The following is a 25,558-nucleotide window of genomic DNA, read 5'->3' as shown; positions in this document are numbered from 1 at the left end:
CAAAATTATTTTTTCCTTTGTGAAGTGTCATCTCTGTTTCTTCTTTTTCCTGCTAGTTTTTTTCAGGATGGACTCAAAGCCGTGGAAAGCCTCAAACCTTCCATTGAAACGCTGTCTACGGATCTTCACACGGTGAGTAGCTTCCCTCCCACTGTGGTTTAAAACCGTCTTAATGCAACAGGCATTTTCATCTAAATGTCGCTTCTGTGTAATCCTGTGTTTTCATTCTGAGCCGCCCACGTGGAGTGTGGCGTTCCCACGCCTGTCCTCTGTCTTGGTGGGAGGGAAGGTTTGACCAGCGAGGGAGGCAGTTGTTGCGTTGTGTGGAAATGGCCCCATGAGCACCAACGTTTCACTGTACCTCAGTCTTAATTTTCTGATTCGTTCTGTTGTGTGTGTGTGTTTTTAAAGATCAAACAGGCCCAGGATGAAGAAAGAAGGCAGTTGATACAGCTTCGAGATATTTTGAAATCCGCATTGCAGGTTGAACAGAAAGAGGTGAGGGGATTTAATTTTGAAAGATTGCAGTTTTCACCCCATTCTTGGAGGCTTTGGGCCTGAAGAACATGAAGTTCATGTCTTCTAGGAGCTCACAGTTCACTCAGGCTGTGTCAGGCAGCAGTAAAACATTTAATGTATTCTTGCAATTTAGTTCTATAAAACCATCTTTTAAAATATATTTATTTCAGGAGGAAGCATTTACTACATGCATGGCCTTAATGGCGGTGTATAAACCCTGTGCTCTGTCAGTTGCTAGATAAGGAGCTCTCAGTGGCTTCGTCACGGAGACCATGTGTCATTTGTGCTATTTATCCTATACCTGGCCCTCTGTCATTTCCCTACCCTGACATACGTGGACTCTGCCCCTTTGGGCCTAGGCGCGTAGCAGGAGACCAGCTGGGGCTCTGCCAGCCCTGAGGTTGTGTTCTATAAAATATGAGGCATGAGCTTTTCTTACAGCTGCCTCCATCATAACAGGCAGAAATCCTTAGTTCTCTTACTTCCCCTCTTTCTGTAATGATGTCTCTGTGTGCTAACACGTCAGCAGGGACAGTTTGTGTTGTGGGGACTTGTTTTTAAAAAGCCATTAAAAAGTAAGTTTTAAAGATAATTTTACTATATTTTCACTACAATGTGGGTATCATAATGTGAATTTAGTATAAATCCATTTCCTTGTTAATAAAAGGAATGTATCTAAACATATATCTAGTGATTTTAGAGAAATTGCTAAACTACTTGACAGCATAAAGTTCCCTGTTGGCAGTTTGGTGAGCTCTATTTTATTGTAAGTTCTTGTACTATAACTGAATATTGTTGTTTTTCTCCCAAATGCATTTACCTTTTGTGACCGAAGTCTAGGAGAGTAAGTAGTTCAGTATTTTAATAAATTGCAGAACTTTGCATGTTTTATTCATGAAGATATATATATATATTCCTTTTATATATTGATGGCTAGTAGCATTTTTTATTTTAACCCCTCACCTTTCATTGTTGTAGAGTTTATTAAAGGCTGAAGAGTTTGCATAAATATTGGGGAAGTGGACATTTTCTGGGCTTACAGTTTACACTTTTGCTGCTGTTCCTTTGTGAAGATGAAGCAGGTCCCTCCCTCCCTCCCTCCCTCCCTCCCTTTCTCTCCCTCCCTCCCTTTCTCTGCCTCCCTCCCTCCCTTTCTCTCCCCTGAGTGGCTGAATTCTACACGTCTTTCTAGTCCCTCTGAAGCCCCACCTCTGGAGTGCTGCCTCTGATCACCCCAGCCCACAGTGATCTGAGTTCACAGAGCACATCCTGTTTAAAAGCCCCATTTGAATCACTACTCCTCTTTTTGAGTGCTGGCTGTGCGTTAAGTGCACAGATGCCTTTTCTCCAGCCAGACCTCGAGCAGCCTGAGGATGCCACCCTGACTTCTGAGCCATTCTTCCATCGCACTGTAGTGCCACAGCGCTCATTTAGTAGGATTTTGGTAAACATGGGTCAACTAAGTGAGACATTGGCAGAGCAAGGTTATATTTAGTGCTAGAAATGACCTACAACACGATGACTTCCTCCTAGTCTAGAGAATGTAGGCCCTGATGCTTTGATATTCCCGATAAGCAAAAAAAGAAAAAAGAAAACTTGGCGTAAGGAGAAAATAGTGGGCTAGTGGTAACGAGGAGGAGAGGTAGTGCGAGGGCGGGAGCCAGAATGCCGTCCAAGGTGGCTGCTCCCCAGCGCACCGTTGGAAATGATCGAGAACTGCCTTTGTCTAAGAAGGAGGATCCAACCCATGAAGCAAAGCTCAGGTTTAAAATAAGGCAGAGCAGCTGCTGGGGCCAAATAGCCCTCTGGGTACAGTGCAAAGGCTGTGTTTGCTTTGGCTGTGCAGAATTAGGAGGTTTGGGAAAACGGGCTGTTGTGAGAGAACTGGTTATTTACAGCTTTGCAGGAAAGTAATAACAAATTTACCAGCACAGACCAGAAGTTCTTTATAGTTTGTTGTTTTTTGTTAACCAGCCCATCTGCCCCTGATTGCACAGAGGGATCAAATGAACCTCCTTTACTATTCTTTGGCTGTCTGCCCAGTTGGCTCCTTGTCAAGACCTAACTCAACAGTCTCTTAGTTGTGGGCGTGTTGTGTTTTTTGTGTATCATGCTCTGCGTTGCTTTTAGGTGATGGCATTCAGCAAGTTGGACAATCTTTGAACACAGTTGCAAGTAATAAGCAGATGTGAAAATGCTAAATTTTCTGTTGTAAAATGATTTTTATGATGGGGGTTCCATTTTGTATACCTCAAATTTGCAATAAGAATTGATCATTTGGTCATTATTGTTTAGGCTGTCATTCCCTTTGGTTGGATTTTCTTCTGTGACTTAGACAACTGAAGGTGTTAAGAGGATTTTTATTCAGTGTTACAAAAATTCTAACCCTACCTGTGTAATAACAGTTCATAGAAATTAAGTAACGTGCCCCAAAGAAACTGCCTTGATGGTTGGTGGAAGCCAGTGCTCCTCATTCTCTTCCTGTAAATCCCAAGCATCAGTTATTGAAGGAATGAAGAGTGGCCATTCCAGTGTGGTAGCTTCGGGCTGCTGTTTCTTTGTGACCCGGCAGCTTTGTTTTAGTGTGAAGCCTGTGCCGTTCTGGTCCCGGTGACCTCACACCTCCCAATCACTGGCCATTCATGTTTTGTTCTTGATATTTTCTGCTCTCTGTAAGGAGAATACTACTCTTCGGTATTTCCATTATTTTTCTTTGTGAAGGTTTTCATACTTGGAGAAAAGTTGAAAAATTGTGCAGTGACCACCCGTAGTGCAATATTATACAATGAGGATTGACCTATGTACCATAGTGTTTGATTTTTGGAGAAGATCCTATCTACACAATTAAACTCGTTGGCACTGCTCATCTTTGGTTGAGCTCTTTCCCCGTCAGCCTCGCCTCCTGCCTTCCCCATCCCATGTCGTCCATCCAATGGCGTTCTGCCAGGATGGACCTTGTTGGGGTGCTGGTGGAGTCCCAAAGCCTCATCACTTGTGTGCAGGCTCTCTCTGCTGTTTGATGTGGAGAACCCATACTTGTGTGTTTCTACGGGGAGGATCAGGCTCTGGGGCATGGTCTCACAGGTCTGAGTGCTGAAACCACCGTGGTTTTCCACTCTGCAGATCTCAAGTATGGTTGATATCTCTCTCTGTGTCTGTCTCTGTCTGTCTATCTCTCTCTGTCTGTCTCTGTCTCTGTCTCTCTCTCTCTCTCTCTTGCTCCCTCTTTTTCGAGCATCCTGTCTAGTAGGATGTGATAGAACAGTTTGTGCCACGCAGGCAGCCAAGGTCCACCACAGCCATAATTTTCTTCTGCCTCTGGGTTTGCGTATCTTACATGCCCAAATCTGGCCTTCATCACAGAGATCTCTGCCAGGGGCCACCTGCCTGCCTCTCCTGCCAAGCTGCTGGATAGCCTGGCTCTGGCCTCCATGTCACCCTCAGTGGAGGACTCGTTTGTTGATTCACACATCCAGCTACCCTTTCTTCCACTGTTACTCTAAGCCAGCACTCCACAAACACAACAGAACAAGATGGATCCAGTTATCACCTCTTCAGGGTCTCATGCTCTGGGGGTGGGGACAGAGAAGCAATTGTGATGAGAGCACTCGTGGACATCAGCTTCAGGAAGCAGTGTCTGCCCAGTGTGGGCTGGGCAGGTGCCATCAGGGATGACTTCCCAGAGGCTGTGATACCTGGGATGGGGCTTAGAAGGATGATTAGGAGTTAGCAGGCCAGGCATGGTGGCTCACAGCTATAGTCCCAGCACTTTGGGAAGCCAAGGCAGGTGGATTGCTTGAGTCCAGGAGTTCAAGACCATCCTGGCCAACATAGTGAGAGTCCATCTCTACAAAAAGTCAAAAAATTGGCCAGTTGTGGTGACATGCACGTGTAGTCCCAGCTACCTGGGAGGCTGAGGTGAGAGGATCCCTTGAGCCTGGGAGGTGGAGGTTGCAGTGAGCCAAGATCACACTGCTGCACTCCAGCCTGGGCAACAGAGCACGACCCCATCTCCAAAACATAAACAAAAAACTGGGGGCGGGGCAGGAGTTAGCAGAGTCCCAGCACGTGAGGCTGGTGGAGAGGACAGCTTCTGACTAGGACGGGGTTGCCTGGGGAGCTGTCTAGAAGAGCAGAAGAGCATGGATCTTGGCATTTGAATCCTGGGTCTCCCACTTCCTACCCTGCCCTGTCCTGGACTTGTCCATGTCGTGGTCTCCCTGTCTGTCAAATAGGAATAATACAGCCAGCCTCAGAATTTTCAGGAGATCTAAGAGATCATTTCTGTAGAGCACTTACCATATTATCTTAATAATAATAAAATTATTTATTAATAATCTTAATAAATATTAATAAACTATCTTAATAGTTCATTCAATAAATACTGAGCACTACGGTATCCTAGGTAAAGATACCGTAGTGACCAAATTCCCTTCCCTCATGGTGTCACGCTCTTAGAGGTTCAACAGGAATGGATACTGCTGTTGTTGTCGTGTGTGACATATCCCTTAGCCTCCTTGTTGGTCCATCCTCTGGCCCCATGTCTTCGTGGCTGTTGCCCCTCTTCCCTCCTCCCTATCTGACTCCAGGTGCTGTCATACCCAGCTCTAGGCCCCTCCCCTTACTCCTGACCCAGGCCTTCCAGCCTCACCTGCCTCTCACCCACCTCTCTGTGTCCAGCCTGCGTCACATTCCACGGTCCCCTCACTCTAGGGAAGGAGGGACCTGTTCCTGTCCGTTGCAGGGCATTTCCTGTTTACCTCACTTTTCAGGTTTTCCAGGCACTTTACAAGTGTGGCCAACGATCCTTACAAGCCACTTTACAGGGTAGGCAATGTTTGCCCATGTCTGCAACTTTTTGTTTGTTTATTTGAGACAGTCGCCCTCTCTCTGTCCTCTATGCTGGAGTGCAGTGATGCGATCTTGGCTCACTGTAACCTCTGCCTACACTGGGTTCAAGTGATTCTTCTGCCTCAGCCTCCCAATTAGCTGGGATTACAGACACGCGCCACCACGCCCGGCTAATTTTTGTAGTTTTAGTAGAGACGGGGTTTCACCATGTTGGCCAGGCTGGTCTCGAGCTCCTGACCTCGTGATCCGCCTGCCTCCACCTCCCAAAGTGCTGGGATTACAGGCGTGAGCTACTGCGCCCAGCCAGCCATGTCTGCAACTTTATTCTGTGAGAGGGACAGGATAAGTGCCCTTGCTGGGCTCACACAGTGGCATCAGAGCCAGGATTTGACCCTGATCTATTCCATGTCAAACTGGTTCTCCGGAGTCTTTTAAAAATTACCCTTAAATAATGCAGAAATAATAGAGAATAGGCGGTAACGATATTTGAAAGCACTGTTCTTAGACCATGGCTCAGTGCTTGGCTCAGCAAGGCCTCCAGCTCCCAGTTGTGCCCATGTGGGTGGACACACCTGTCGTATCTTCAGAAGATGGGGAATGAATTGGACATCACAGCCCTCCTGGGCAGAGAAATTTTAAGCTTCCAGAAATGACTCCTCGACAAGCTTGTCAATCACAGGAATTGTCTGGACACTGACTTTCTGAGAAGTGGGCAAAATGTCAGTTTTTAAGCTATCCTAGAGTCTTAGACAGCTCAAGGATTCTACTGGTCATCTGGGCAGATTCTATGTTGGCCAGACCCAATGGCTAATACTTCATAGGACCACAGAAAAGTTAAGATCAAGGATGAAGCCTGAGCTCTGAGAACTTGTCTGGGTGTCACAGGACAGAGGATATTAGACCCTGATAGAATTTCATGAAAGCCTTTTGAGGTTCCACCAAGTGCCCACTTAACCCTGCATACTCAGGCGCACAAACAGTCCCTGCACGTTGAGGCTTTTTCAGTCGAGTTTAGCTTGTCTTCCTCTCTCTCAGGAAAGTGGAGAGTACATTGGAGTCTCCAGGAATTGGGGCAACATGGACCCCCCTGGAATCTCTTACTTCTTATGTTATTCTTCTCTCCAGAAGGAGAGATTCTTTTCCCTTGAATAGTATTCTAAAAATCAAAACCTTGCTCATGTGAAAGGGCCAGTTTTCTCTGTCAGGCCTTCACCTGGTCAGGCGTTTTGTACAGGCTAACAAAGGCTATTGTTACTGGGTGGCCTGGGAGTCACCTAGAGGATGCTAAAGTAATTCACGCTAAAACAGTTTCAATTTTATGTTAAACAGATTATATTCCCCTTTTTTACAAATGTGAAGTTTTATAGACCAGCTTAATTCAGATTTGCCTGCATGCTTTAATTGGCCTAAAGAAAAGAATAAAACAGGGTGATTTCTTTGTCACCTTCTGGCATAGGGTCTGATTCTGTTGAGAAGAATGTCCCTTATCCTGTTCGTGAGACCTGAAAATCACTCTGATTAATATGCGTGGCACGAACAGTGTTAGCGGTGTTGTCACATGATTTCATCACTTACTTTGTGCAGGGCTTTTTTTCTCCCCAAATCAATAGACGTATTTCTTGGTTGTGCAGCTGAGTCTCCTGACAGGTTTATTTTTAGTCTTTCACAGAGACGCTGTACAGGTGAGCAGTATTTCTCCACATTCCTTCCACAGCGTTGTTCTCAGCAATGTTGAAAGCTGGATTTGCTCTAAATTTTGGTGCCGATGTTCCGCCCTTCTGAGAGAATGCAGAAGCTGGGACCATCCTCATCCCATGAATGCGTGTGCCCTAGTTTATCCAGAGGCTTGAGTGCTGTGTGAACTTTCTGTGGAAATGAGTTCATTTCTCCCCTCCTGGGCTCTGCTTGTTTCAGGGTTGGTTGTCAGTTCAGTAATGGAGAGTGCCTCCGCACATTACTGATTGCTCACGTGGAGTTTTTTGGTTTTTCTTTTTTGGCAGAGTTTAAAAAGTCAATGCTAGACACTCATGTGCATGGGTTGGAAGACTTATTGTGAAGATAACAGTACTCCCCTAATTGATCTACACATTCAGTGCAGTCCCCATCAGAAATCCCAGCTGCCTTTGTGCAGAAATTGACAAACTGATCCTGAAGTTCATGTGGAAACGCAAGGGACCCAGAATCGCTGAAACAATCTAGAAAAAGAAGAATAAAGTTGGAGGATTCACATTTCCCGATTTCAGAACTTACCACAAAGCTATAATAATCAAGACAGTGTGGTACTGGCATAAGGAGAGACATATAGACCAATGAAATAGAACTGAGAGTCCAGAAATAAATCCTTACATTTAGAGATGATTTATTTTCAACAAGGGTGCCAAGACAATGGAGAAAGAGTAGTCTTTTCAACAAATTGTGCTGGGGCAGCTGGATAGCCACAAGCAAAGAAGGAACTTGGTCCCTTACCTTACACCATAATCAAAATTAACTCAAAATGAGTCAAAGAGCTGAATGAGAGCTGAGACTATAAACCTCTTGGAAGAGATTTATAAATCTTCAAGATCTTGGATTAGGCAGTAGTTTCTTAGATAGCACCCTTACAGTACAAGTGACAAATGAAACAGTAGGTAAATGGGACTTCATTAAAATTAAAAAGGTTTGTGCTTCAGAATCTTTTTTCAAACTGTCAGAAATCCCAGAGGCTGCCTGTGCCTTGAGATGCAGTCGAAACTCTGACTCCAGCCCGTCTTGTCCACCCCCGGGCCTTACTGCCTGAGATGCAGTATTTGTCCAGCTTCCCTGGGTGCTGACCATGTGGCCTCCCTGTGTCTTCTGTGTACTATCCACTTTGCCTTGAAGATCCTACCCTGATACTCTGCCAGTTCTTGCCTTCATGTTTAAAACTCGCTTTTTCCTGTGCTTTTTCTCCCTTTGACTCTTCCGTTCTTGAGTGCTCTTGTTCTCAGCTTCCATCACACTGATTTTCCTGTGTTAGTTCTTTCATCGTTTGGGGATGTGCTTCGTTCTCCAAGGATGGTGAGCTGCTCAGTGGCAATGATGAGAGTGGACCTAGACTCTGAAGATGTTCTCTGGGGAGAGAAGATGGTGTAATGGAAGGAGCCTCAGAGTGGAAGGCAGGATTCCATTCCACTCTCTGCTCTTGCTTTAAGGAGCTCTGCACCTGGAGCAAACCACTTATTTTCATTGTGTCCCTGTTTCTCCCATTATGGAATGAACTGGATAGGGGTTCTCATTAAACACCTACGAGCAGCCCTCGGCCCTTTCTTGGTTGACCTGTGACCGCTTTGTTCACATCGTGCTCCCATCTCGTTTCCTTTAAGTCTCAGGGAAATAGAATTTCCTGCACTGGCACTGGTGGCCTCTCCTACTGTCAGCTCAGAGTGTCTGCTACTGTTTGTTTTGTTTGGGTTTTGTTTTTTTGAGACAAGGTCTTGCTCTGTCACTGAGGTTGGAGTGCAGTGGTGCTATCATGACTCATTGCAACCTCTATCTCCCAGGCTCAAGCAGTCCTCCTGCTTCAGCCTCCCACGTACCAGGGACTACCAGCGCCTGCCACCATGCCTAGCTAATTTTTGTATTTTTTGTAGAAACGAGGTCTTGCTATGTTGCCTAAGCTGGTCTTGAGCTCCTGGGCTCAAGCCATCCGCCCACCTTGGTCTCCCCAAGTGTTGGGATTACAGGCATGAGCCACTGCGCCCAGCCTGATATCATTTGTTAAACACCAGTTGAGCCACCTGTTGGATGCCAGACCCTGGACTTGGGCCCTGGGTGTTCATTGCTAGTCCTCGCTTACCCTAAGAAGCTGATAGGCTGGAATTTCCCAATTGTGGTAGATTCAATCAGATTCTCAGCTGACCATGTGGATGGTTTACCTGTGATTAAGCTCCCCTTGGTCAGGGTCAGACCCCCCTTACTCAAGATTGATGGGGTGAGGAAGTGAAGATTTGTGCGGTACTTGTTGATGTTCACATGTGTGATCCTACGGAGTCCTTACTGTTTATTGGCCTTACTGGGTATTCTTTTCTTATTGCCCAAGAAGGAAACTGAGGCAGAGAGCTTATGTGATGGTTCTGTAGTAAGGGACAGAAAGCTGGTTTTGTTGTTTTCCGTGGAAACCCCTGCCTTTCCACTCACTGCATCACCTCCCTCCTCGAGGGCTACTGTGGCCATAGTGGGAGCCTCATGTCATTGTCAGGGGGTTAAGGCTCGTAATGAAATAAAACCTGGAAACTTCCAGGGCTCATTCCTTCAGCCAGTTTGGGAATATTGGTTTCCTGACATTTCCTTCTCCAGTCTGATAGATGGCATTTATCAGTTCCTAGAGCAGAATCTGATGTCTCTTTTTTGCTGTGTTGAGAAGGGGAAATTTCTCCAATTTTTGTTGTTGTTGTTTTTGTTAAAAAAAAAAAAAACAAAAAAACACTTATTAGGCATAAGTTTCCTTTGTGTACTGCTTTTCTAAAAATTGGGACCTGGACAAGATTAAAAACACACTCTTCACCATTTTTTAGGACTCCCAAATTCGTCAGAGCACAGCTTATAGCTTACATCAGCCTCAGGGAAACAAGGAACATGGGACCGAGCGGAACGGCAGCCTCTACAAGAAGAGTGATGGGTACGTAAGGGGGTGTTGCTAGAGTTCAAATGTACGTTCGTTATCTCATGTGTCCAAAATGTCTAAACTCTTATTGTTTCTCCCACTTATCCACAAGGATCCGAAAAGTGTGGCAGAAAAGGAAATGTTCAGTTAAAAATGGTTTTCTGACCATATCCCATGGTACCGTAAGTATTCTCTTTTAATCCATGGTGTCTGCTGTATTAGATGAGGTTGGTGTTGGAGGACTTTCTGAAGTTAGAGGGCAGAAGTTGTTCTCCGTATGTTATGGTATTAAGGATGTGTCTTAAAGAATTTCCCTGTCAGAAACGCTTGTTGGCCTTCATCTTGATTTGGTGCACCTGCAGCCTGTTTATGCTTTTTTTTATTTTATTTTATTTTTATTTTAGCCAAATGGAGCCTTGTCCTTGTTACGTTCCACTCCCTAGCAGAGTCAGGAGTAACTGATAAGCCAGGTTGTCTTTATTTAGAAGCCTGTGACTCCGGAAAGCACAGAACCGCAAACTGCTCCCCCAGCTCTCTTTGTCTCTGGAAATCGAACATCTCACTTGGGAAGATTTCTACTTTTCCATTAAGAGAAAAACATTTAAATGGGCAGGACTCTGGGGACCAGAAATCCATGAGAAAAGACATCTCAGTAATTTTATTATCGAAATCTTAACATATGGTCCCCAATTTTAAGGCCTCTTTCCATCATCCTGTTTATCAGAGACTATGCAAGAAAAAATGGAGGCCTGTATGTTGAGCTTATGAAAAGCCGGTCAGGATAAAGTTCCTTACCAATCTAGCTTTCAGAGGCCAGGAACTTGGATCACAGACACAGCCCTGCACACCACACTGTTCTTTCCATGGCAGCATTATACATATTATTGCCTCACCTGGCATGATCAGAGCTGGTGAAAACCACATGGGCCGGTAGACAGCTTTGGTAACGTCTCAAGGCCGAGGTCGTTGTCTTTTTCTTGCTAGAGAGATGCTGAGAGTTGTTTGCATTCCCATTCCCCAAGCAGAGGCCTAGTAGTGCATGCAAGCCAGCAGCCTTGGGCGTGTGAGTGGATGATAGTAACCGTCTTTCCTGCCCCTTGTCCCTCCAGTCCCCTGGTGAAGGCAGAGCTGGGCAGGAGCTCAGAGGGGCTTTTCTGGCCCCTATAGAAATGTTATCACTCAGCATGGGGTCCAGAGAAATGGCCCTGAGGTTCTTATGAATAAGGGAATAGAGTAAAACCCCAGCCAAAGCATGTCACGGCAGCAAGGATTGTGTTCCTCTGGGGGTGCCTTCGTTTTTGCCGACTTCAATTTAGAAAGGGAGAGAGGAGCTAGAATAGTATAAACCCAGTGTAGGGATTCTTGGTGACCTCTGGTCTAGGGGATTGAATGTGTCTCTGAACTTGGAAATGAAGGTCATTTTCTATTTTCAAAACCTGGCTTTCACTGGTCATGTGATCACCACCGTACCCTCCCACCCCGGCCATGCAGTGTGGATCTTAATGGGACATTGTGGGCAGGTGCGGTGGCTCAAGCCTGTAATCCTAGTGCTTTGGGAGGCCGAGGTGGGCAGATCAGCTGAGGTCAGGTTCGAGACCAGCCTGGCCAACATGGCAAAAATCCTGTCTTTACTAAAAATACAAAAATTAGCCAGTCATGGTGGTGCATGCCTGTATCCCAGCAACTTGGGAGGAGAGAATTGCTTGAGGCAGGAGAATTGCTTGAACGCAGGAGGCAGAGTTTGTGGTGAGCCGATTTCACGCCACTGCACTCCAGCCTGGGAGACAGAGCAAGACTCCATCTCAAAAAAAAAAAAAAAAAGACATTCTTTCCATGGGTGGATGTGAGGGTATGAGTTCTGTAGACCAAGGGAAACAAATTTATCCAGCCGTCATTGTCTTTAATATTAGGAATGTTAGATTAGATGAGACTAGGCACCCTTCTAAATACCTTCCAGATCTCAACACCTGTGGTTCTGTGGTTTGCTTTAGAATTGGTGTCCACTCGCTGTTTGTTTGAACTCCGATTGACTGCCTCAGTGCAGAAACTGTCATACAACTAAGTTTTAGTTCATGCTTTTACAGCTCTGAAGTCAAGGGGCATATTTGCTTCATTGAGAGTTCCCCTAGATCCAGGCCTCAGCTTAAGCCAGTGAGTGGCTCTTTTCATGGCAGGTGGAAAACAGGTCTGGTAATCCTTTGCTGACAGCATAAACTTCACTTCAAGTCACTTCCATAGCTTGAGCTTCCTCTCAAAAGACGTGGAGGCTTAGTTGTCTTTAAATTTGGATGGGTTGCCCTAGTTTTTGGCAGATAGTACGATTATAACCGGCATCACTGGGGTGCTGAGAACTCAGCTTGTCACACAGTGTGTGCATATTTAATAAGTGCTTTGTGTTTGGAGGGGAAAACCCTCTCCAGGGAATCTCCACTTCCAGAGGTCTCCTGCCTTTAGCAGCCATCGCCGCCTACATCCTGCAGGGGTGGCAGGTGGGGCTGTCTTGATTCACTGCCTCGCTGCCATGCAGAAAAATAAGTAGTTTTCCAGCCCTCTGTTCAGCGGCTGAGTGTTCCTTTTCTCACCTTTTCCCTATTTCCCTGCATGCTCTGGAAGTCAGAATCCAGAGGACCCCTCTATATGACTGTGTCTACAGAGGGGTTGCATGTGGGGAGGTGAGTTCACCCATACCAAGAAAGAGAATTGAGAGATGCCCTTTTGGTTTGGTTTGGTTTGGTTTTGACTTGATTTCTTGTGCAGCTCACCTTTTTGGCCAGCAGCTCCTGAGTGTGCTCGTTTACAGTCAGGAAAAAAGGGCACATTTCCAAAGACTTGATTAAGTGGAAGTCTAAGAGCAGAGCCTGGCACACAGCTGCGAAGCAGGTCTTTAAGAAATGGAAGCACACAGGGTGTATTTACACTGGTAGGAAAACCCTTCCCAGGAAGCTGGCAGCCTTCGGGAAATGAAGTTGTTGTATTCTGATTGGAGCAGAGGATTGAGGATAACATCCGGGAGATTCGGTCAAAGCCCGAGTTGAATTTCCCTCTTAGCCAAGTCTGTTTTCTGGCCCTAGGAAGAAGTGATCCTTGGGACAAAATAACTCTAATTAGGTATCCTCTTTGCCAGATTCACAGGATTGCCACACCACTGAGGGCTGGGGACTGTGTTATACTGGAAGGAATATCCACTGGCTCTTACGCAATCTAAAATTTTAAAAAATGATCAGTCATGAAGAAAGAAGAAAACACCTTCCTTCTAAAAGCCTGACAAATTGAGAAAAAACAGAACGGCATGATTAAAATGGAGAATCAGTGATAATCTCTGCCTGCATGGCAAACGCCAAGGCTGTTGCATCTTTTTTTTTACCATTCCTTCCCAAGTTTTCTACTAAACTAGGGCTTCTCAAGTTAAATTCTCAGGAAAATACTGGTATTTTGTGAATTAGATGGAACTGTTCTATATCTTAATTAACTGATGACACTTTTTGTTTGTTTGTTTATTTGTTTTTTTTTTCTTTTTGAGACGGAGTCTTGCTGTGTCGCCCAGGCTGGAGTGCAATGGCCAATCTCGACTCACTGTGACCTCTGCCTCCTGGGTTCAAGCAGTTCTCCTGCCTCAGCCTCCCAAGTAGCTGGGACTACAGGCGCACACCACCATGCCCAGCTAATTTTTGTATTTTTAGTAGAGATAGGGTTTCACCATATTGGTCAGGCTGGTCTCGAACTCCTGATCTCAGGTGATCTACCTGCCTCAGCCTTCCAAAGTGCTGGGATTACAGGCGTGAGCTACCGCGCCCAGGTGACACTATATTTTTCCAAATTGCAACAGGGAAGGATTTTAATGGATAGAATTTTCTCCCATAAATTTTTCTAATAGCCTTCCTGTTAGCTAATACTTAATCTGTATACTTAATATTTAACCTGAATAGCAAACAGTTATTAATGTAAAACAGAACTGCTGGTGATATTGCTTAAGATCAACTTATGTGTTTTGTGGACCCATTCTTATGGTTGTCATTTTTTAATATGTAGGCACATTATGTCTTAAATTATTCCTACTTCAAATAAAGGTGCTGAATATTTTTCTCTATTTTGTGGTATGCTGTGAAGTGAGAAATCTGTCTTTGGCAGTAGTTAAGAACGAACACCTTTCCCCATATCACAGGGAAGAAGAAAGACTGCAAGGTGGAGGTGGAGAGGGAGAATGAGTAGGTAGTAATTTAAGTTGTGGTTCTTTGCTGCTCTTAAAGATAAGTCCAGGCAAGCGACCGCCTTCCATGGATACCCACGTTGAGGACAGGGAGGGTGGCAGTTGAGCCCCGAGCCCTGGAGCCAGCCTGTCTTGTTGGAATCCTAGCTTCCCCTCTCCCTAGCTGTATAACCTCAACCAAATTATTTGGTCTGTCCAGGCCAGTGTCTTTAGCTACAAAATTGGAGTAGTTCCTACCTCAAAGGGCAGTTAGGAAAATTAAATGAATTATTTCATGAAAAATGTTTAGAACAGTGCCTGCCTTGTATAGGTATATAATAAAAATAGCTGAGTAAATGTAGCTATTGTTATTCAAAGTCATTATTTTGTCCATGAAGGTGCTTCTGTATTTATCAAAGCGCACAAACCTCGTTTATTATTCCTGTATCTAAGACCCCACAATTTGGAAGTAGCCCTAAAATTTGCACATGTATAGTTGTGTCATCACAGGGAGGTAACAGATTAGACACAGGCTGCGTATGGATGGGTGTACACCCGTGTTAAAGTACTTGGTTGCATACATGGTTTGTAACCATGTCTCTAGAAATAGATCGTTTGGTGTATTGGTTCCTGGATAAGTTAGGTAATCCGATTGGTAACAATCCACTATCAGTGGTGCTTTCACTTGAAAGTGTCCAGATTTACAAGATTAGGCAGAGCTTGGTGTCTTCTAATACCGATTTCTGACGATCCAGGAATTCTCTGAGATATCTACAGATTATGGAGAATATCTGACTAACCTGTAGAGGGTAAGACCAACACAGCCATGAACCAGAAGAGTCTAGTACAACCCTGTTTATCTGACTTTATCTGACTTTCACTAGTCCAAACTTACATTTATTAAACCCAAATCCTTCACACTGCAAGGATGGGTTCAACTCTTCCCACCCTAACTCTGTAGACTTACTGGAAGGAAGCTGCTGGGCCTGTAAGTGCATGACGGTTTCACAGGTCTGTCCAGGTGTAGATGCATATGTGTATGTATCTGGATTAATCCCAAATCCAGGTTTTTTTCATCTTGAAGTGACCGGTGGCCAAGGGAAGTGGGGCCCAAGAACGATGGAAGCTTAAGACGTTCTTATTTGATCTTTCCTTTAGCAGCTTGGTAGGTGGGTAAGATAAGCCCACTCCTATTTGGATATTCCTCCACGATTTCTGAGAGGTATTCTGCCGTTCGAAATTTTTGTTTCTGAAATTATCTTCTTACCCTCAGTCCTTTGCTTTTTTGGACTAAGTATGATCTTTTCTTTGAAACTGTAACAAAATAGCCATTTTTCACACACCTCTGATGAAAGTATGTTGTGATCACTTGGTGTCGTGTGTGGGGGAGAGGGTTTGGGGGTTACAGATATGAATGAAGTATGTTTTGTTGAAACTTAAGTGACAGCGATGGTTGGCATTTAGGAATGTGAATCTATTATCTGTCACCACTTCGAACAGTAGGAAAATAATTTCTCTGCCATTTTTGTGCTGTGAAATTACCTTCCTTGGAAGTGAGGTTTATGCTAAGAAAAAACGCTTTTAAGATCACCAGAAATTGAGCTGGGTGCCCAAGTTACCTGGCAAATCATCTGTGTTGTCGGTAGGAATCAGAACCGAATGTTTTGGGCTTAGCCATTCAGTATCTTGATCTGAAGGCACCCACTGCCAGCAGCCTCAAAGCTGGCATCGCTTGTCCCCTTGTCCACGTGGGTTTGTGTAGACCACCAAGGTGCCCTTGCAGGGAGGCAGTTGCCCTCTGTGGAGACAAAGTTCAAGGGCCTCTGTAACTTGTCTCAGTTATGCCTTCCTCTGTCAAGTCTGCCTTCTGAAGGCCACCTTTGCAAACTAGTGAAGAGCTTGCTCTTGCTGTATCTCGTGAGGATTGATACTGTATGATTTTCCATTCCTTCCACCCAACCCCAACCTTTTTTGTTTTTTTTTTGCTTTTAAACAGGCTAACCGGCCTCCTGCAAAGCTCAACCTGCTAACCTGCCAGGTGAAGACCAACCCTGAGGAGAAGAAGTGCTTTGACCTTATTTCACGTAAGGCTCCCTCTGAGATGCCGTGCCATAGCGACATTGTCTTATGCTCTCTTCTGGGGCGTCCTTCACATTTCAAACACTGCATTCTGAAGAATTGGTTTTTGAAGAGACATACCCTTTTTTCTAGTGGTATGCATGCTTTGTGTTCCATTAGGAACTGCTGGCTTGCCAGCCTTTCTAGTTGAGAGTTTGACTTTGAGGACTGGCCCCGCTCCTCGGGGGCGCTGTAAACCTGAGACATTACCTGGCTCTCTGAGCCTCAGCATTCCTGTTCCTAAATAAGGAGATCCTATAAGAGAAGCCCGCAAGCCTAAAACTCCTTCACTTAAAAAAGAGAAAAGAAGGACAATTCTGTTTTCAAGAACTTAAATAATTTGGGTGATGTTAGAAATGCTATAAAACTAAAATGAGGGTCTTCAACAGGGCCCTTGAAACTTCAGTGTTTGAAATTGTTTTTCTTCCTCACCACGGGAATAGTCTTTCTACTTCTCTATGCTTTTCCTTTTTGTGGTGTTCACAAAAGAATCCCCACAGAACCATCCATTGTGGTGAATGTTTACTCAGCACCCCCTAAATTAAAGGGCTCATGATGTCTAAAAGAAAATAAGATAAACCTTTTTTCCTTGGTAGTTCTGTGTGGCAGGGTGACAGTTTAGGGGAAGAAAGGGCCAGTCTCCCCTTTGAAGAGGCAGTCACCAGGGATTTGGGCACAAGAGTTACATTTGCAGAGGACCACGCCAGACTGTGTACTGTAGGAAGGCGGTGCTGTTCTCTGTGCCTCAGTACCCCTGAGCGGGAGATGGCTACCTTTTCAGATGTCTGTTGACCTGTATTATTGAGGGCTAGGAAGTCACTTACTATGTGATTTAGCGCTCCCAGCAAACTGCAGGTAATTATCACTCCACCTTACCCACAATGACTTGCTCTCATCCTCCCTTTTCCCCTTCTCATACCCTCTGTGTGAATCTCTGGGGAGGGTTGAGCACTGTGATGGGTGCAGAGGGTTGCAGTACCATTTGTTCTGTTCTTCAGACTCTAGACTGATTTGTAAAATAAAATGGACTTTATCCTGCGTCAAACACCCATCCTGACTCAGTCTAGTAAGGTCCACAAATTCTCATCAAAGCTTGCCTTTCATTCATACAAGATGTTATAAAATGCTGAGTACTGGCCAGAGTTTAAAATGCGATTGCAAGCCAGGTGTGGTGGTGTGATCCCGTAGTCCCAGCTACTCAGGAGGCTGAGGTAGGAGGATCACTCAAGCTCAGGAGTAGACATCCAGCCTCAGTAACATAGCAAGACCCTGACTCTTTAAAACGCACGCACGCACGCACACACACACACACTGATCACTGCTGGGATACTTGCATCTAGCTAGCAAAAAAGGCTTGAATTGAAGGGTTTCAGAAAACCTGATGGTGTAATCTGATGTCTGCCAGTGGCTGGGGCTGACTCAGAGGGTTTTAGGCCTTTCCGTTTTCTGAACTAGTAACACATAAGAAGCCATGCGTTAAAATGCCCATCCTTAACTCATAAGCAATAATAGTGAGCCCGATCACCTGGAGTTGGGTGTAGGGACTTCTTTCCTCAGCTGCCCCAGGCCCCTCCAGCATGCTCCGCAGGGAGACCCTGCTAGATGCCATATGTGCAGAAGCACTTGATCCAATGTATTCCCAGCTTACACCTTTTTACAACACAGCAGGCAGCAGGGAGGATCAGTAGATGGCAAGTGTGCATGCCTCTCTTCTGGGCGTGAGTTACTGCAGCCCTTACACGTGTGGGAACACGGTCCTCTGTGAATCTGGCCACACATAAGCTCTGTGGCCAACTGATATCTACCAAGATCCTGCCAGTGTCTTTGCTGCGGCCTGGTGCATTTAAACATCTTCAGGAAGGACTTGTAGCCTGTGATGCCCAGAAAGGCTTGCTGAGCCCAGTTGGGGGCAGTGTCGTGAGTTTGCTAGAGTCCATTGTCGTCTTTGAAAAGAGCTCTCATCCCTCCTCCTTCCCTGCTTGTCTTCCAGTGGGTAAAATGAATTCCAGTCCTGCAAATTCTTCATCCTCAGTGAGTTTTCAAAAGGTGCCTTCCTATGAGTATCTGTAGTGGAAATGCTTTGTACAGGGGTGTGTGGGTTTGGGTTGAAAACTGGCCAGATACCCAAGAGAGTCATCACAGGAAACCTGGCTGCAGTGTAAGCCGTGATTTGATGAACATCCTGAGAAGGTGAGGGACATGGGGTCAGGGCCCGGTTCTGGCTGATTCAGGAGCATCTGTCTTCACCCCTCTCAGATTCCTCCTCTACTTCCTCACCAGCCTCATGGGATGAGCATCACCAAGATGCTTTTGAACTCTCAAGATATTTGGGTGGGCCAGGCAGTGGCTCATGCCTGGAATGCAAGCACTTTGGGAGGCCAAGGTGGGAGGATTGCTTGAGGCCAGGAGTTCGAGACCAGACTGGGCAACATAGCAAGACCTCCTACAAAAAATTTAAAAATAGCGGAGTATGGTGGCATGTGCCTTTGGTCCCAGCTACTCAGGGAGCTGAGATGGGAGGATCGCTTGAGTCCAGGAGGTTGAGGTTGCAGTGAGTTGTGATCGTGCCATTGCACTCCAGCTTGGACAACACAGCAAGACTGTCTAAAAAAAAAAAAAAAAGACATTTGGGCAGTTGGGGAAGTCAAGTGGAGGCACATGCATTGAGGCAGTGAGGGTGATATTTTCTGTGTGTGTCTGCCAGGCACCCTATGGTCACCCATTCCTCCTCTTCCTCATCTGGTCAGTTCATCTTGGAATCTGCCCAGAGAACTCAGAAGAGCAATAGACTGACTGGCTGGTTGCAGTTACTTCCTCCAAGATGCTCCTTTACCATCTTTGCTCCTAAACGGGCTTCCCATTCTCATGAAGGTGGAATTGGGGCCGAGGGCAGTGGTTCACACCTATAGTCCGAGCTACTTGGGAGGCTGAGGTGGGGGGATCACTTGAGTCCAGGAGTTTGAGGCTGCAGTAGCTGTGATTGTGCCACTGCACTCTAGCCTGGGTAACAGAGGGAGACCTTGTCTCTTTAAAAAAAGAAAAAAATGTAAATGAGCATGGGCTCTTCTAGGAGGATGGTTCTGTGGCAAGGCCGGCCCTTCTGGGAGCTCATCCAATCCGTTGCCCGCACTCATAGCAAACTCAAGTCCTGAGCCATTATCCGCGAACCCCATAGGCACCCTGGGCGGGATGGAAGGAACGGGAGAATTGTGAGGTGACCCAAGTGAGTCCCCTGAGTAGGATGGAGCCAGAGGGAGTCAATGACCTTCCAGGTCCACATGGCAGGTTAGCGGCCAGTAGAGCCAGAGCCCCAGCTGGAAGCTGCCCTTTGCTGGCCACCAGCACCTGAGTGCTCTGATCACCCCCTCTGTCTCCTTCTGTCTCCTTCTGCTCTTCTCCCTCACGGCTGAAGCTGCTGGAAGCCGTCCGCTTATTTGTAGCATCTTTAAAGAGAGTGTAGTGGAGGGGATTCTTGCTTGAAGTTTTTCCTCAGAGGTTTGCCTCCTGCTTGTGCAGTTTTTACACGTCAGAATGCAGAAATTGGCCAGGTGCAGTGGCCCACGCCTGTAATCTCAGTACTTTGGGAGGCTGAGGTGGGAAGATCGCTTGAGCCTGGGAGATTGAGGCTGCAGCGAGCCGTGCACTGCACGTTTGCACCACTCCACTCCAACCTGGGCAGCAGAGTGAGACTCTGTCTCAAAAAAAAAAAAAAAAAAAAAAAAAAAGAGAAAACAATGCCATGGTGTTGTAGAAAGTGGTCGGGCCAGAAGTCCAGAAACCAAGTTCTGCTGCTGGCTATGCTTGTTTTTTGCAGCTTAGCCTCTCTAGGCTTCAGCCCTCACCCAGTCACTTACCAAGAGTTGTTCTAAGAACCAACGTGCTTTCAGGAGTAAACACCACTACAGAGAGGTGGCGTGTCCCCTCACTTTTAGGAGCACAGATGTTCGTTGTGTTTCCCTAAGAAGAGAATCGGTACTTGTCATCATTCTGCCATCTGCAAAAGCTGGATTCCCCTGCCCCCGCTTTTCTTTATTAAATCTAATTTTATTTTTTGCTTTGGCTTTAGACTGCTTTTAGACAGAGAATATCCATATATCCCTCCCCCAGCTTTCCCTTCTGTTAACATCTTAATACAGTTATCCAGTAGTCCATGGTACACGTTATCCAATCATATTATGTAGTTAGCAAAACCAGGAAACATTGGTTTGATGCTATTAACTAAAAATCTTACTCAGATTTTACCAGTTTTCCCCCAAATGTCCTTTTTCTGCTCCAGAATTCCATCCAGGACCCCATGTGACATTTAGTTGTGATTTTATCCTGGTCTCTTGCAGTCTGTACCGGTTCTGTAGTCTCACTTGTTTTTCATGATGCCTTCTTAAAGAGTATTAACCTGTTTTTGGTCAGCCCCCCTTAATTTGGATTTCTGTAGTGTTTGCTCGTGAGTGGATTGAGGTTATATGTTTTTGGCAAGAACAGCGCAGAATGATGCTGCCGCATCCCACACAGCCGCCTCCCTGCTGCACACACAGAGGTCCACAGCCTGGCAAAACACTAGTAAAACGGTGCTGACGCCAGCGCTGAGTGAGTGTAGGGTTTTATATTCGACCATTATTTAACACACTCCTCTTGATTTAGCTACATTTCTAGTACTCGATTCTCAAAGCATATTATTCTTAGAATTTCTCTTACTAATCTTTTTCTAAGAAAGCCAGAAAACTTCTAAGATATTCTTTTTAAAAAAGGTTTTTATTATTCAAAGGGCTTTAACAATTACTTTTTGGGGGCCAACTCTGTAGTGAGTTAAAATGAAGCAGTTGAGAGGATAGTGATGGTTTTCATTGAATAGCTTCAGTTTTTAGAAGCGGCATCTTTTAAAACTTGAATGAGGGAAAGGGCAGGTTTATTTTGCATTACAATGCCACCGTTGGTGAAGGCAGGCATTTGGAGGATATGAGGGAGTGCCTGATTTTATACGAATCAGTAATTTCATAACAGAGAGCTAAGATTATTCCAGAGGCTAATTAGAAACTATTTTCTTTTGGAATTGTGTATGGATTGCTGTCTGGGCTCACAGTTGAAATTCCTCTTGCTATGCAGATGACAGAACTTACCACTTTCAAGCTGAAGATGAACAGGAATGTCAAATGTAAGTTACATGGTGGTGGGACTTTGGGCTGGACTTACCCGTTGTTTGTGGAATTTAACACAACGTCGCTCTTGTTTTTCTAGATGGATGTCTGTGCTGCAAAATAGCAAAGAAGAAGCTTTAAACAATGCATTTAAGGGGGATGACAATACTGGAGAAAATAACATCGTCCAAGAACTGACAAAGGAGATCATCTCAGAAGTGCAGAGGATGACGGGCAATGACGTCTGCTGTGACTGTGGGGCGCCAGGTGACCCAGGGACCCCACCCGACCCTGGGCTCTAGGACATTTAAATCCTATTCTGATTCACAGGATCCATTCATTGATTTTCACTTTTATTTCACGCACGAAATTAAGTGCAGCTCAGCCTGAGTTCATCTCATTACACAAATGCTTAATGAACTGTGCAGACCGCGGCAGGGGAGGGGGCAGGAAGATGTTTGCCTGCCGAGCCCCATAGCAGGACTGAGTAAAGAGGGTTTGACAGAGCTGCAAAGATTGAAATGCTTTTTGAGAAATGAAAACTGAAGGGTACAGTGAGGGTGAACTCAAGGTCATGTGGGCTGAGAGGCTGCATGTGGACGGGCTTCCTTGCTTGGCATCTGCTCTCTTCTCCCTTTATCCTACTTTGCAGAACTTCTGAAGTAGCTTTAAGCCGCTGTCTGGCTCTGTGACCCTGGGAGAGCCACTTGCTTTGTTAAACATCGATTTTCCTGTCCGTAAAGTGAAGGGACAGGTCCCTTTCAGCTGACACATTCTGTGAAATAAGATTTTATTTTTACGTTTTGATAAAGCATATTAGGGGCTTTATAGTAGGATGTGATTTAAGGAATTTGCTTATTCTAATTGAGACAGAATGGTGGGGAGTGGGAGTTGGGGACTACACAGGTGCATTTTCTGAACATTTATAAAATTAAAAAGATGGAGGCTTGGCTAGAATGGTTAATCCCCTTTTCATTCCTCTAATTCTATGACAGTTTTTCTTAAAAAACCAAACACAACCAAAATAGAGTGGACAGTTGAGAATTACCTTTAGGTTCCCATGACCCTGAAGACTGTATTTGGCCTTGGATCCATTAAAAAAAAAAAAAAAAAAAAAAAAAAAAAACCCGACTGGGTGCAGTGACTCGTGCATGTAATCCCAGCACTTTGGAAGACTGAGGCGGGCAGATCACTTGAGGTCAGGAGTTCGAGACCAGCCTGGCCAATGTGGTGAAAACTCATCTCTATTAAAAATACCATAATTAGCCCGGCATGGTAGTGCGCACGTGTAGTCCCAGCTACTTAGGAGGCTGAGGCAGGAGAATCACTTGAATCCAGGAGGCGGAGGTTGCAGTGAGCTAAGATCACGCCACTGCACTCCAGCCTGGGCAACAGAACGAGACTGTATTTAAAACAAACAAACAAAAAACCCGAAAATACCTTTTTGGCAGGAGATGAGGTAGGGGGTGATAAGTAGTGAATCATGGTCTTTCTTGAGAAAGGGTAAAGGCAGTCTACGATTTGGGTTTTTCATATGCTTTGATAAAGAACTCAAAGGTATGTACTCATTATTTTAAAATGCCAAGACAATGTGGGTAATATAAAAATGATGTAGAGTCACCTAAATGGATGCTTGTACCTCCCCAAAGCACATAGATACAGTGGAGTCGTCCTACACAAGTGCAGACACAGATGCCAAGAAGGTTTTCCAACATGGATAACATTTTTAATAACTTGAACATTTAAAAAATAACTTCATGATTTCCTACTGACTAAAGTTGCGGTATTTACCTGCCGTGAGTTTCTCAGGGCAACGAACAATTCTGAAGAGAATTGTATTTATGGGTTGTGATGATGTACTCAAGGACATCTTATTTTTAATTTCCCATTTTTAGCAAATTCCACATTAATCTGTCAAGCATTTTGTGGGTCCCTATCATCTGCTAAACATATGGTAGGTCATTTTAGTGAGTAGCCGAGCTGTGAGGGGAAAACGTGGCTTTGAACTCAGGTAGAGGCAGGGGCACAGTCTGCTCTGCAATCCCTGGCAACCTTGAGCCTGAGCATTGCGAAGCTGTCTCTGCCATAGAGTGAGATAAAAATCCCTGCCCTGGTCATCTCATGGGACTCTTAGATTTGATACAAAAGTGCTCTGTGATTTCTGAAGCTCTTAACAACACGAACTATTATTGCTACTTCCAGCATGCTGAACACAGCATATCATATGTACATAGTACGTTCTCTGTTATTATCAGCATCTGTAGATGCATATGTTTTAAGTCTATTCCCCTTTTACTAGTAGACTTTGGTCTCATTGTTTTCCTCTTGCTCCATTCTGCTAGTGTGACCAAGTTGGTGATGGGCATGGTGTGTTTTCACCACCAGCCATTGAGGAGCCCTTGGTCTCTGGAGTGTGTCCTATTTATTTTTGCACACACAGCACCTGTCACATGAATGGAAGGATGAGGAGATGGAGAGAGGGAAGAAGAGGGAGAGTAGATGTGTGCATATGTGGGTATTGCGTGTAAATTGGTGGTAATTATGGACAAAGGTTCCAGCTGTGTTAAGGATCAGAAAATGCTCATGCTCAGAACTGCTTGTTTAGTAACTATGCAGGAAGAAAGTTGTGACTCCTGACCCTCTTTTTTACTGGAAGCTCAAATCTGCCCTGTTCTCTTTGGCAGATCCTACATGGCTTTCCACCAACCTGGGCATCCTGACCTGCATCGAGTGTTCCGGAATCCACCGAGAGCTGGGGGTTCATTATTCCAGGATGCAGTCCCTGACCTTAGATGTACTGGGAACATCTGAGCTGCTGGTAATTTTTAAATCCTTGATTTCAGATTGGAAACAAATGAGCTGTAAGCTACATTTTACTTTTGGCATTCTAATCCATTTTGGTAAGCTAGTGGTTGTTGATATGTTGCCAGATGGGTTTGGATAATTAGAAACTCATTGATCATTCTTCATTTTTAGCTACTGGTGGTTGAGGGCACTTCTTGTTGCAAAACTTTATTCTTAAATGAATAAAGGGGAGTGAAACCAAAACAGGAGCGTTGAGAGTGGTGTGAAATTCTACAGAAATGGAGTAAGATGGTGACATAGGCCAGCTCACCCCATCCATTAGACAGATGTGGAATGCAACATCTAAAGACAGGAAAGTACTTATTTTCCCTCATCACCAGCGATTTCTGACAAGGCTGTGGTGACAACTTGCCTCAAGCCTCCGACTTTTCCCTACCCCAGATTGTCCCGCATCGGGGGAGATATTGGTCTTCATTTTTACTGCCTTTGTTTCTTAAGTCTTTCATTCTTGGTTCAGTGGTAACACTTAAGCCATGTGATAGAGATAGGAGTGGCTTTCAGAGTATCGAGACTGTAGTCCCACAAGGTCCATCAGACAGGGTGCTTCTGGCCACCTAATACATGAGCTTTCGTGACTGTCTTCTCTAGAAAGCAGTTCTTGAATTCTCTCCTGGGATAGCTGGGTGTTGACAGTAAACAGTAAGTAGATATTGATTGCCATTGATTTTAAAAGCTTACATGTAGGGAATTTAATGTCAAGAGCAATAGTCTTGACAGAAAATCAATAGTTGGGGACCATGTTCCTCTCAAGGGACCATCAGTCTTATTGATGACTTCGAATCCAGTGTGTCTGAACTTCGAATGCATTTTGAACTCTCTTGTCAAACCTTTCCAGTCTTTCCAGGAATTCCTTTATGGTCTTGAAAGACAGAGTTGGGAGAAACTACAGTGGATCCTGGCAGCCTAGTTAGTAACATCCTTAGTTACTTAAAGTTTAAAACTAAGCTAGACTCACTTAAAGTTTAAAACTAAGGAACTCCAAGCAGTACCTTCCTGGTTACATACAGCAATTATTGTTCATGTAATAATGCACATAACCTACATCTTAGAGAGGTGCACAGGTGTACATGTGGTATATCTTGGATAACTGATGATGGCATAGATTGGAGATTGTCATGGTACATTTTCAAAGAAGCACAAAGTACTTTTCAGTAAACACTGGTGAACTATGGCAGTTGTTTCTTTTACTGATTTTCTTAAAACAATGGGAAGTGTTAAGTGATTTAAGATGAAGTAATAATTGTTTATTTTGTACTATGTATTTTG

General features: G+C 44.9%; 1 protein-coding gene across 5 annotated transcripts in view; it reads left to right on the top strand.

The window, feature by feature from the left end:
- ASAP2 (ArfGAP with SH3 domain, ankyrin repeat and PH domain 2) overlaps window positions 1-25,558 on the top strand; it is a 198,738-nt gene that overhangs the window by 127,639 nt on the left and 45,541 nt on the right. For all 5 annotated transcript variants that reach the window (XM_024242392.3, XM_024242394.2, XM_063713485.1 and 2 more), the window contains 8 exons: window positions 57-132; window positions 412-498; window positions 9,903-10,006; window positions 10,104-10,173; window positions 16,174-16,261; window positions 21,396-21,444; window positions 21,528-21,694; window positions 24,112-24,245. In XM_024242392.3, coding sequence (XP_024098160.1) covers window positions 57-132; window positions 412-498; window positions 9,903-10,006; window positions 10,104-10,173; window positions 16,174-16,261; window positions 21,396-21,444; window positions 21,528-21,694; window positions 24,112-24,245 — 775 coding nt within the window. The remainder of the gene's footprint in view (window positions 1-56; window positions 133-411; window positions 499-9,902; window positions 10,007-10,103; window positions 10,174-16,173; window positions 16,262-21,395; window positions 21,445-21,527; window positions 21,695-24,111; window positions 24,246-25,558) is intronic.

This window comes from Pongo abelii, chromosome 12 (genome assembly GCF_028885655.2).
Source record: "Pongo abelii isolate AG06213 chromosome 12, NHGRI_mPonAbe1-v2.0_pri, whole genome shotgun sequence".
NCBI classification, from domain to species: domain Eukaryota; kingdom Metazoa; phylum Chordata; class Mammalia; order Primates; family Hominidae; genus Pongo; species Pongo abelii.
Note: the sequence above shows the minus strand (reverse complement) of the source record. Positions and strands in the feature narration are given on the sequence as shown.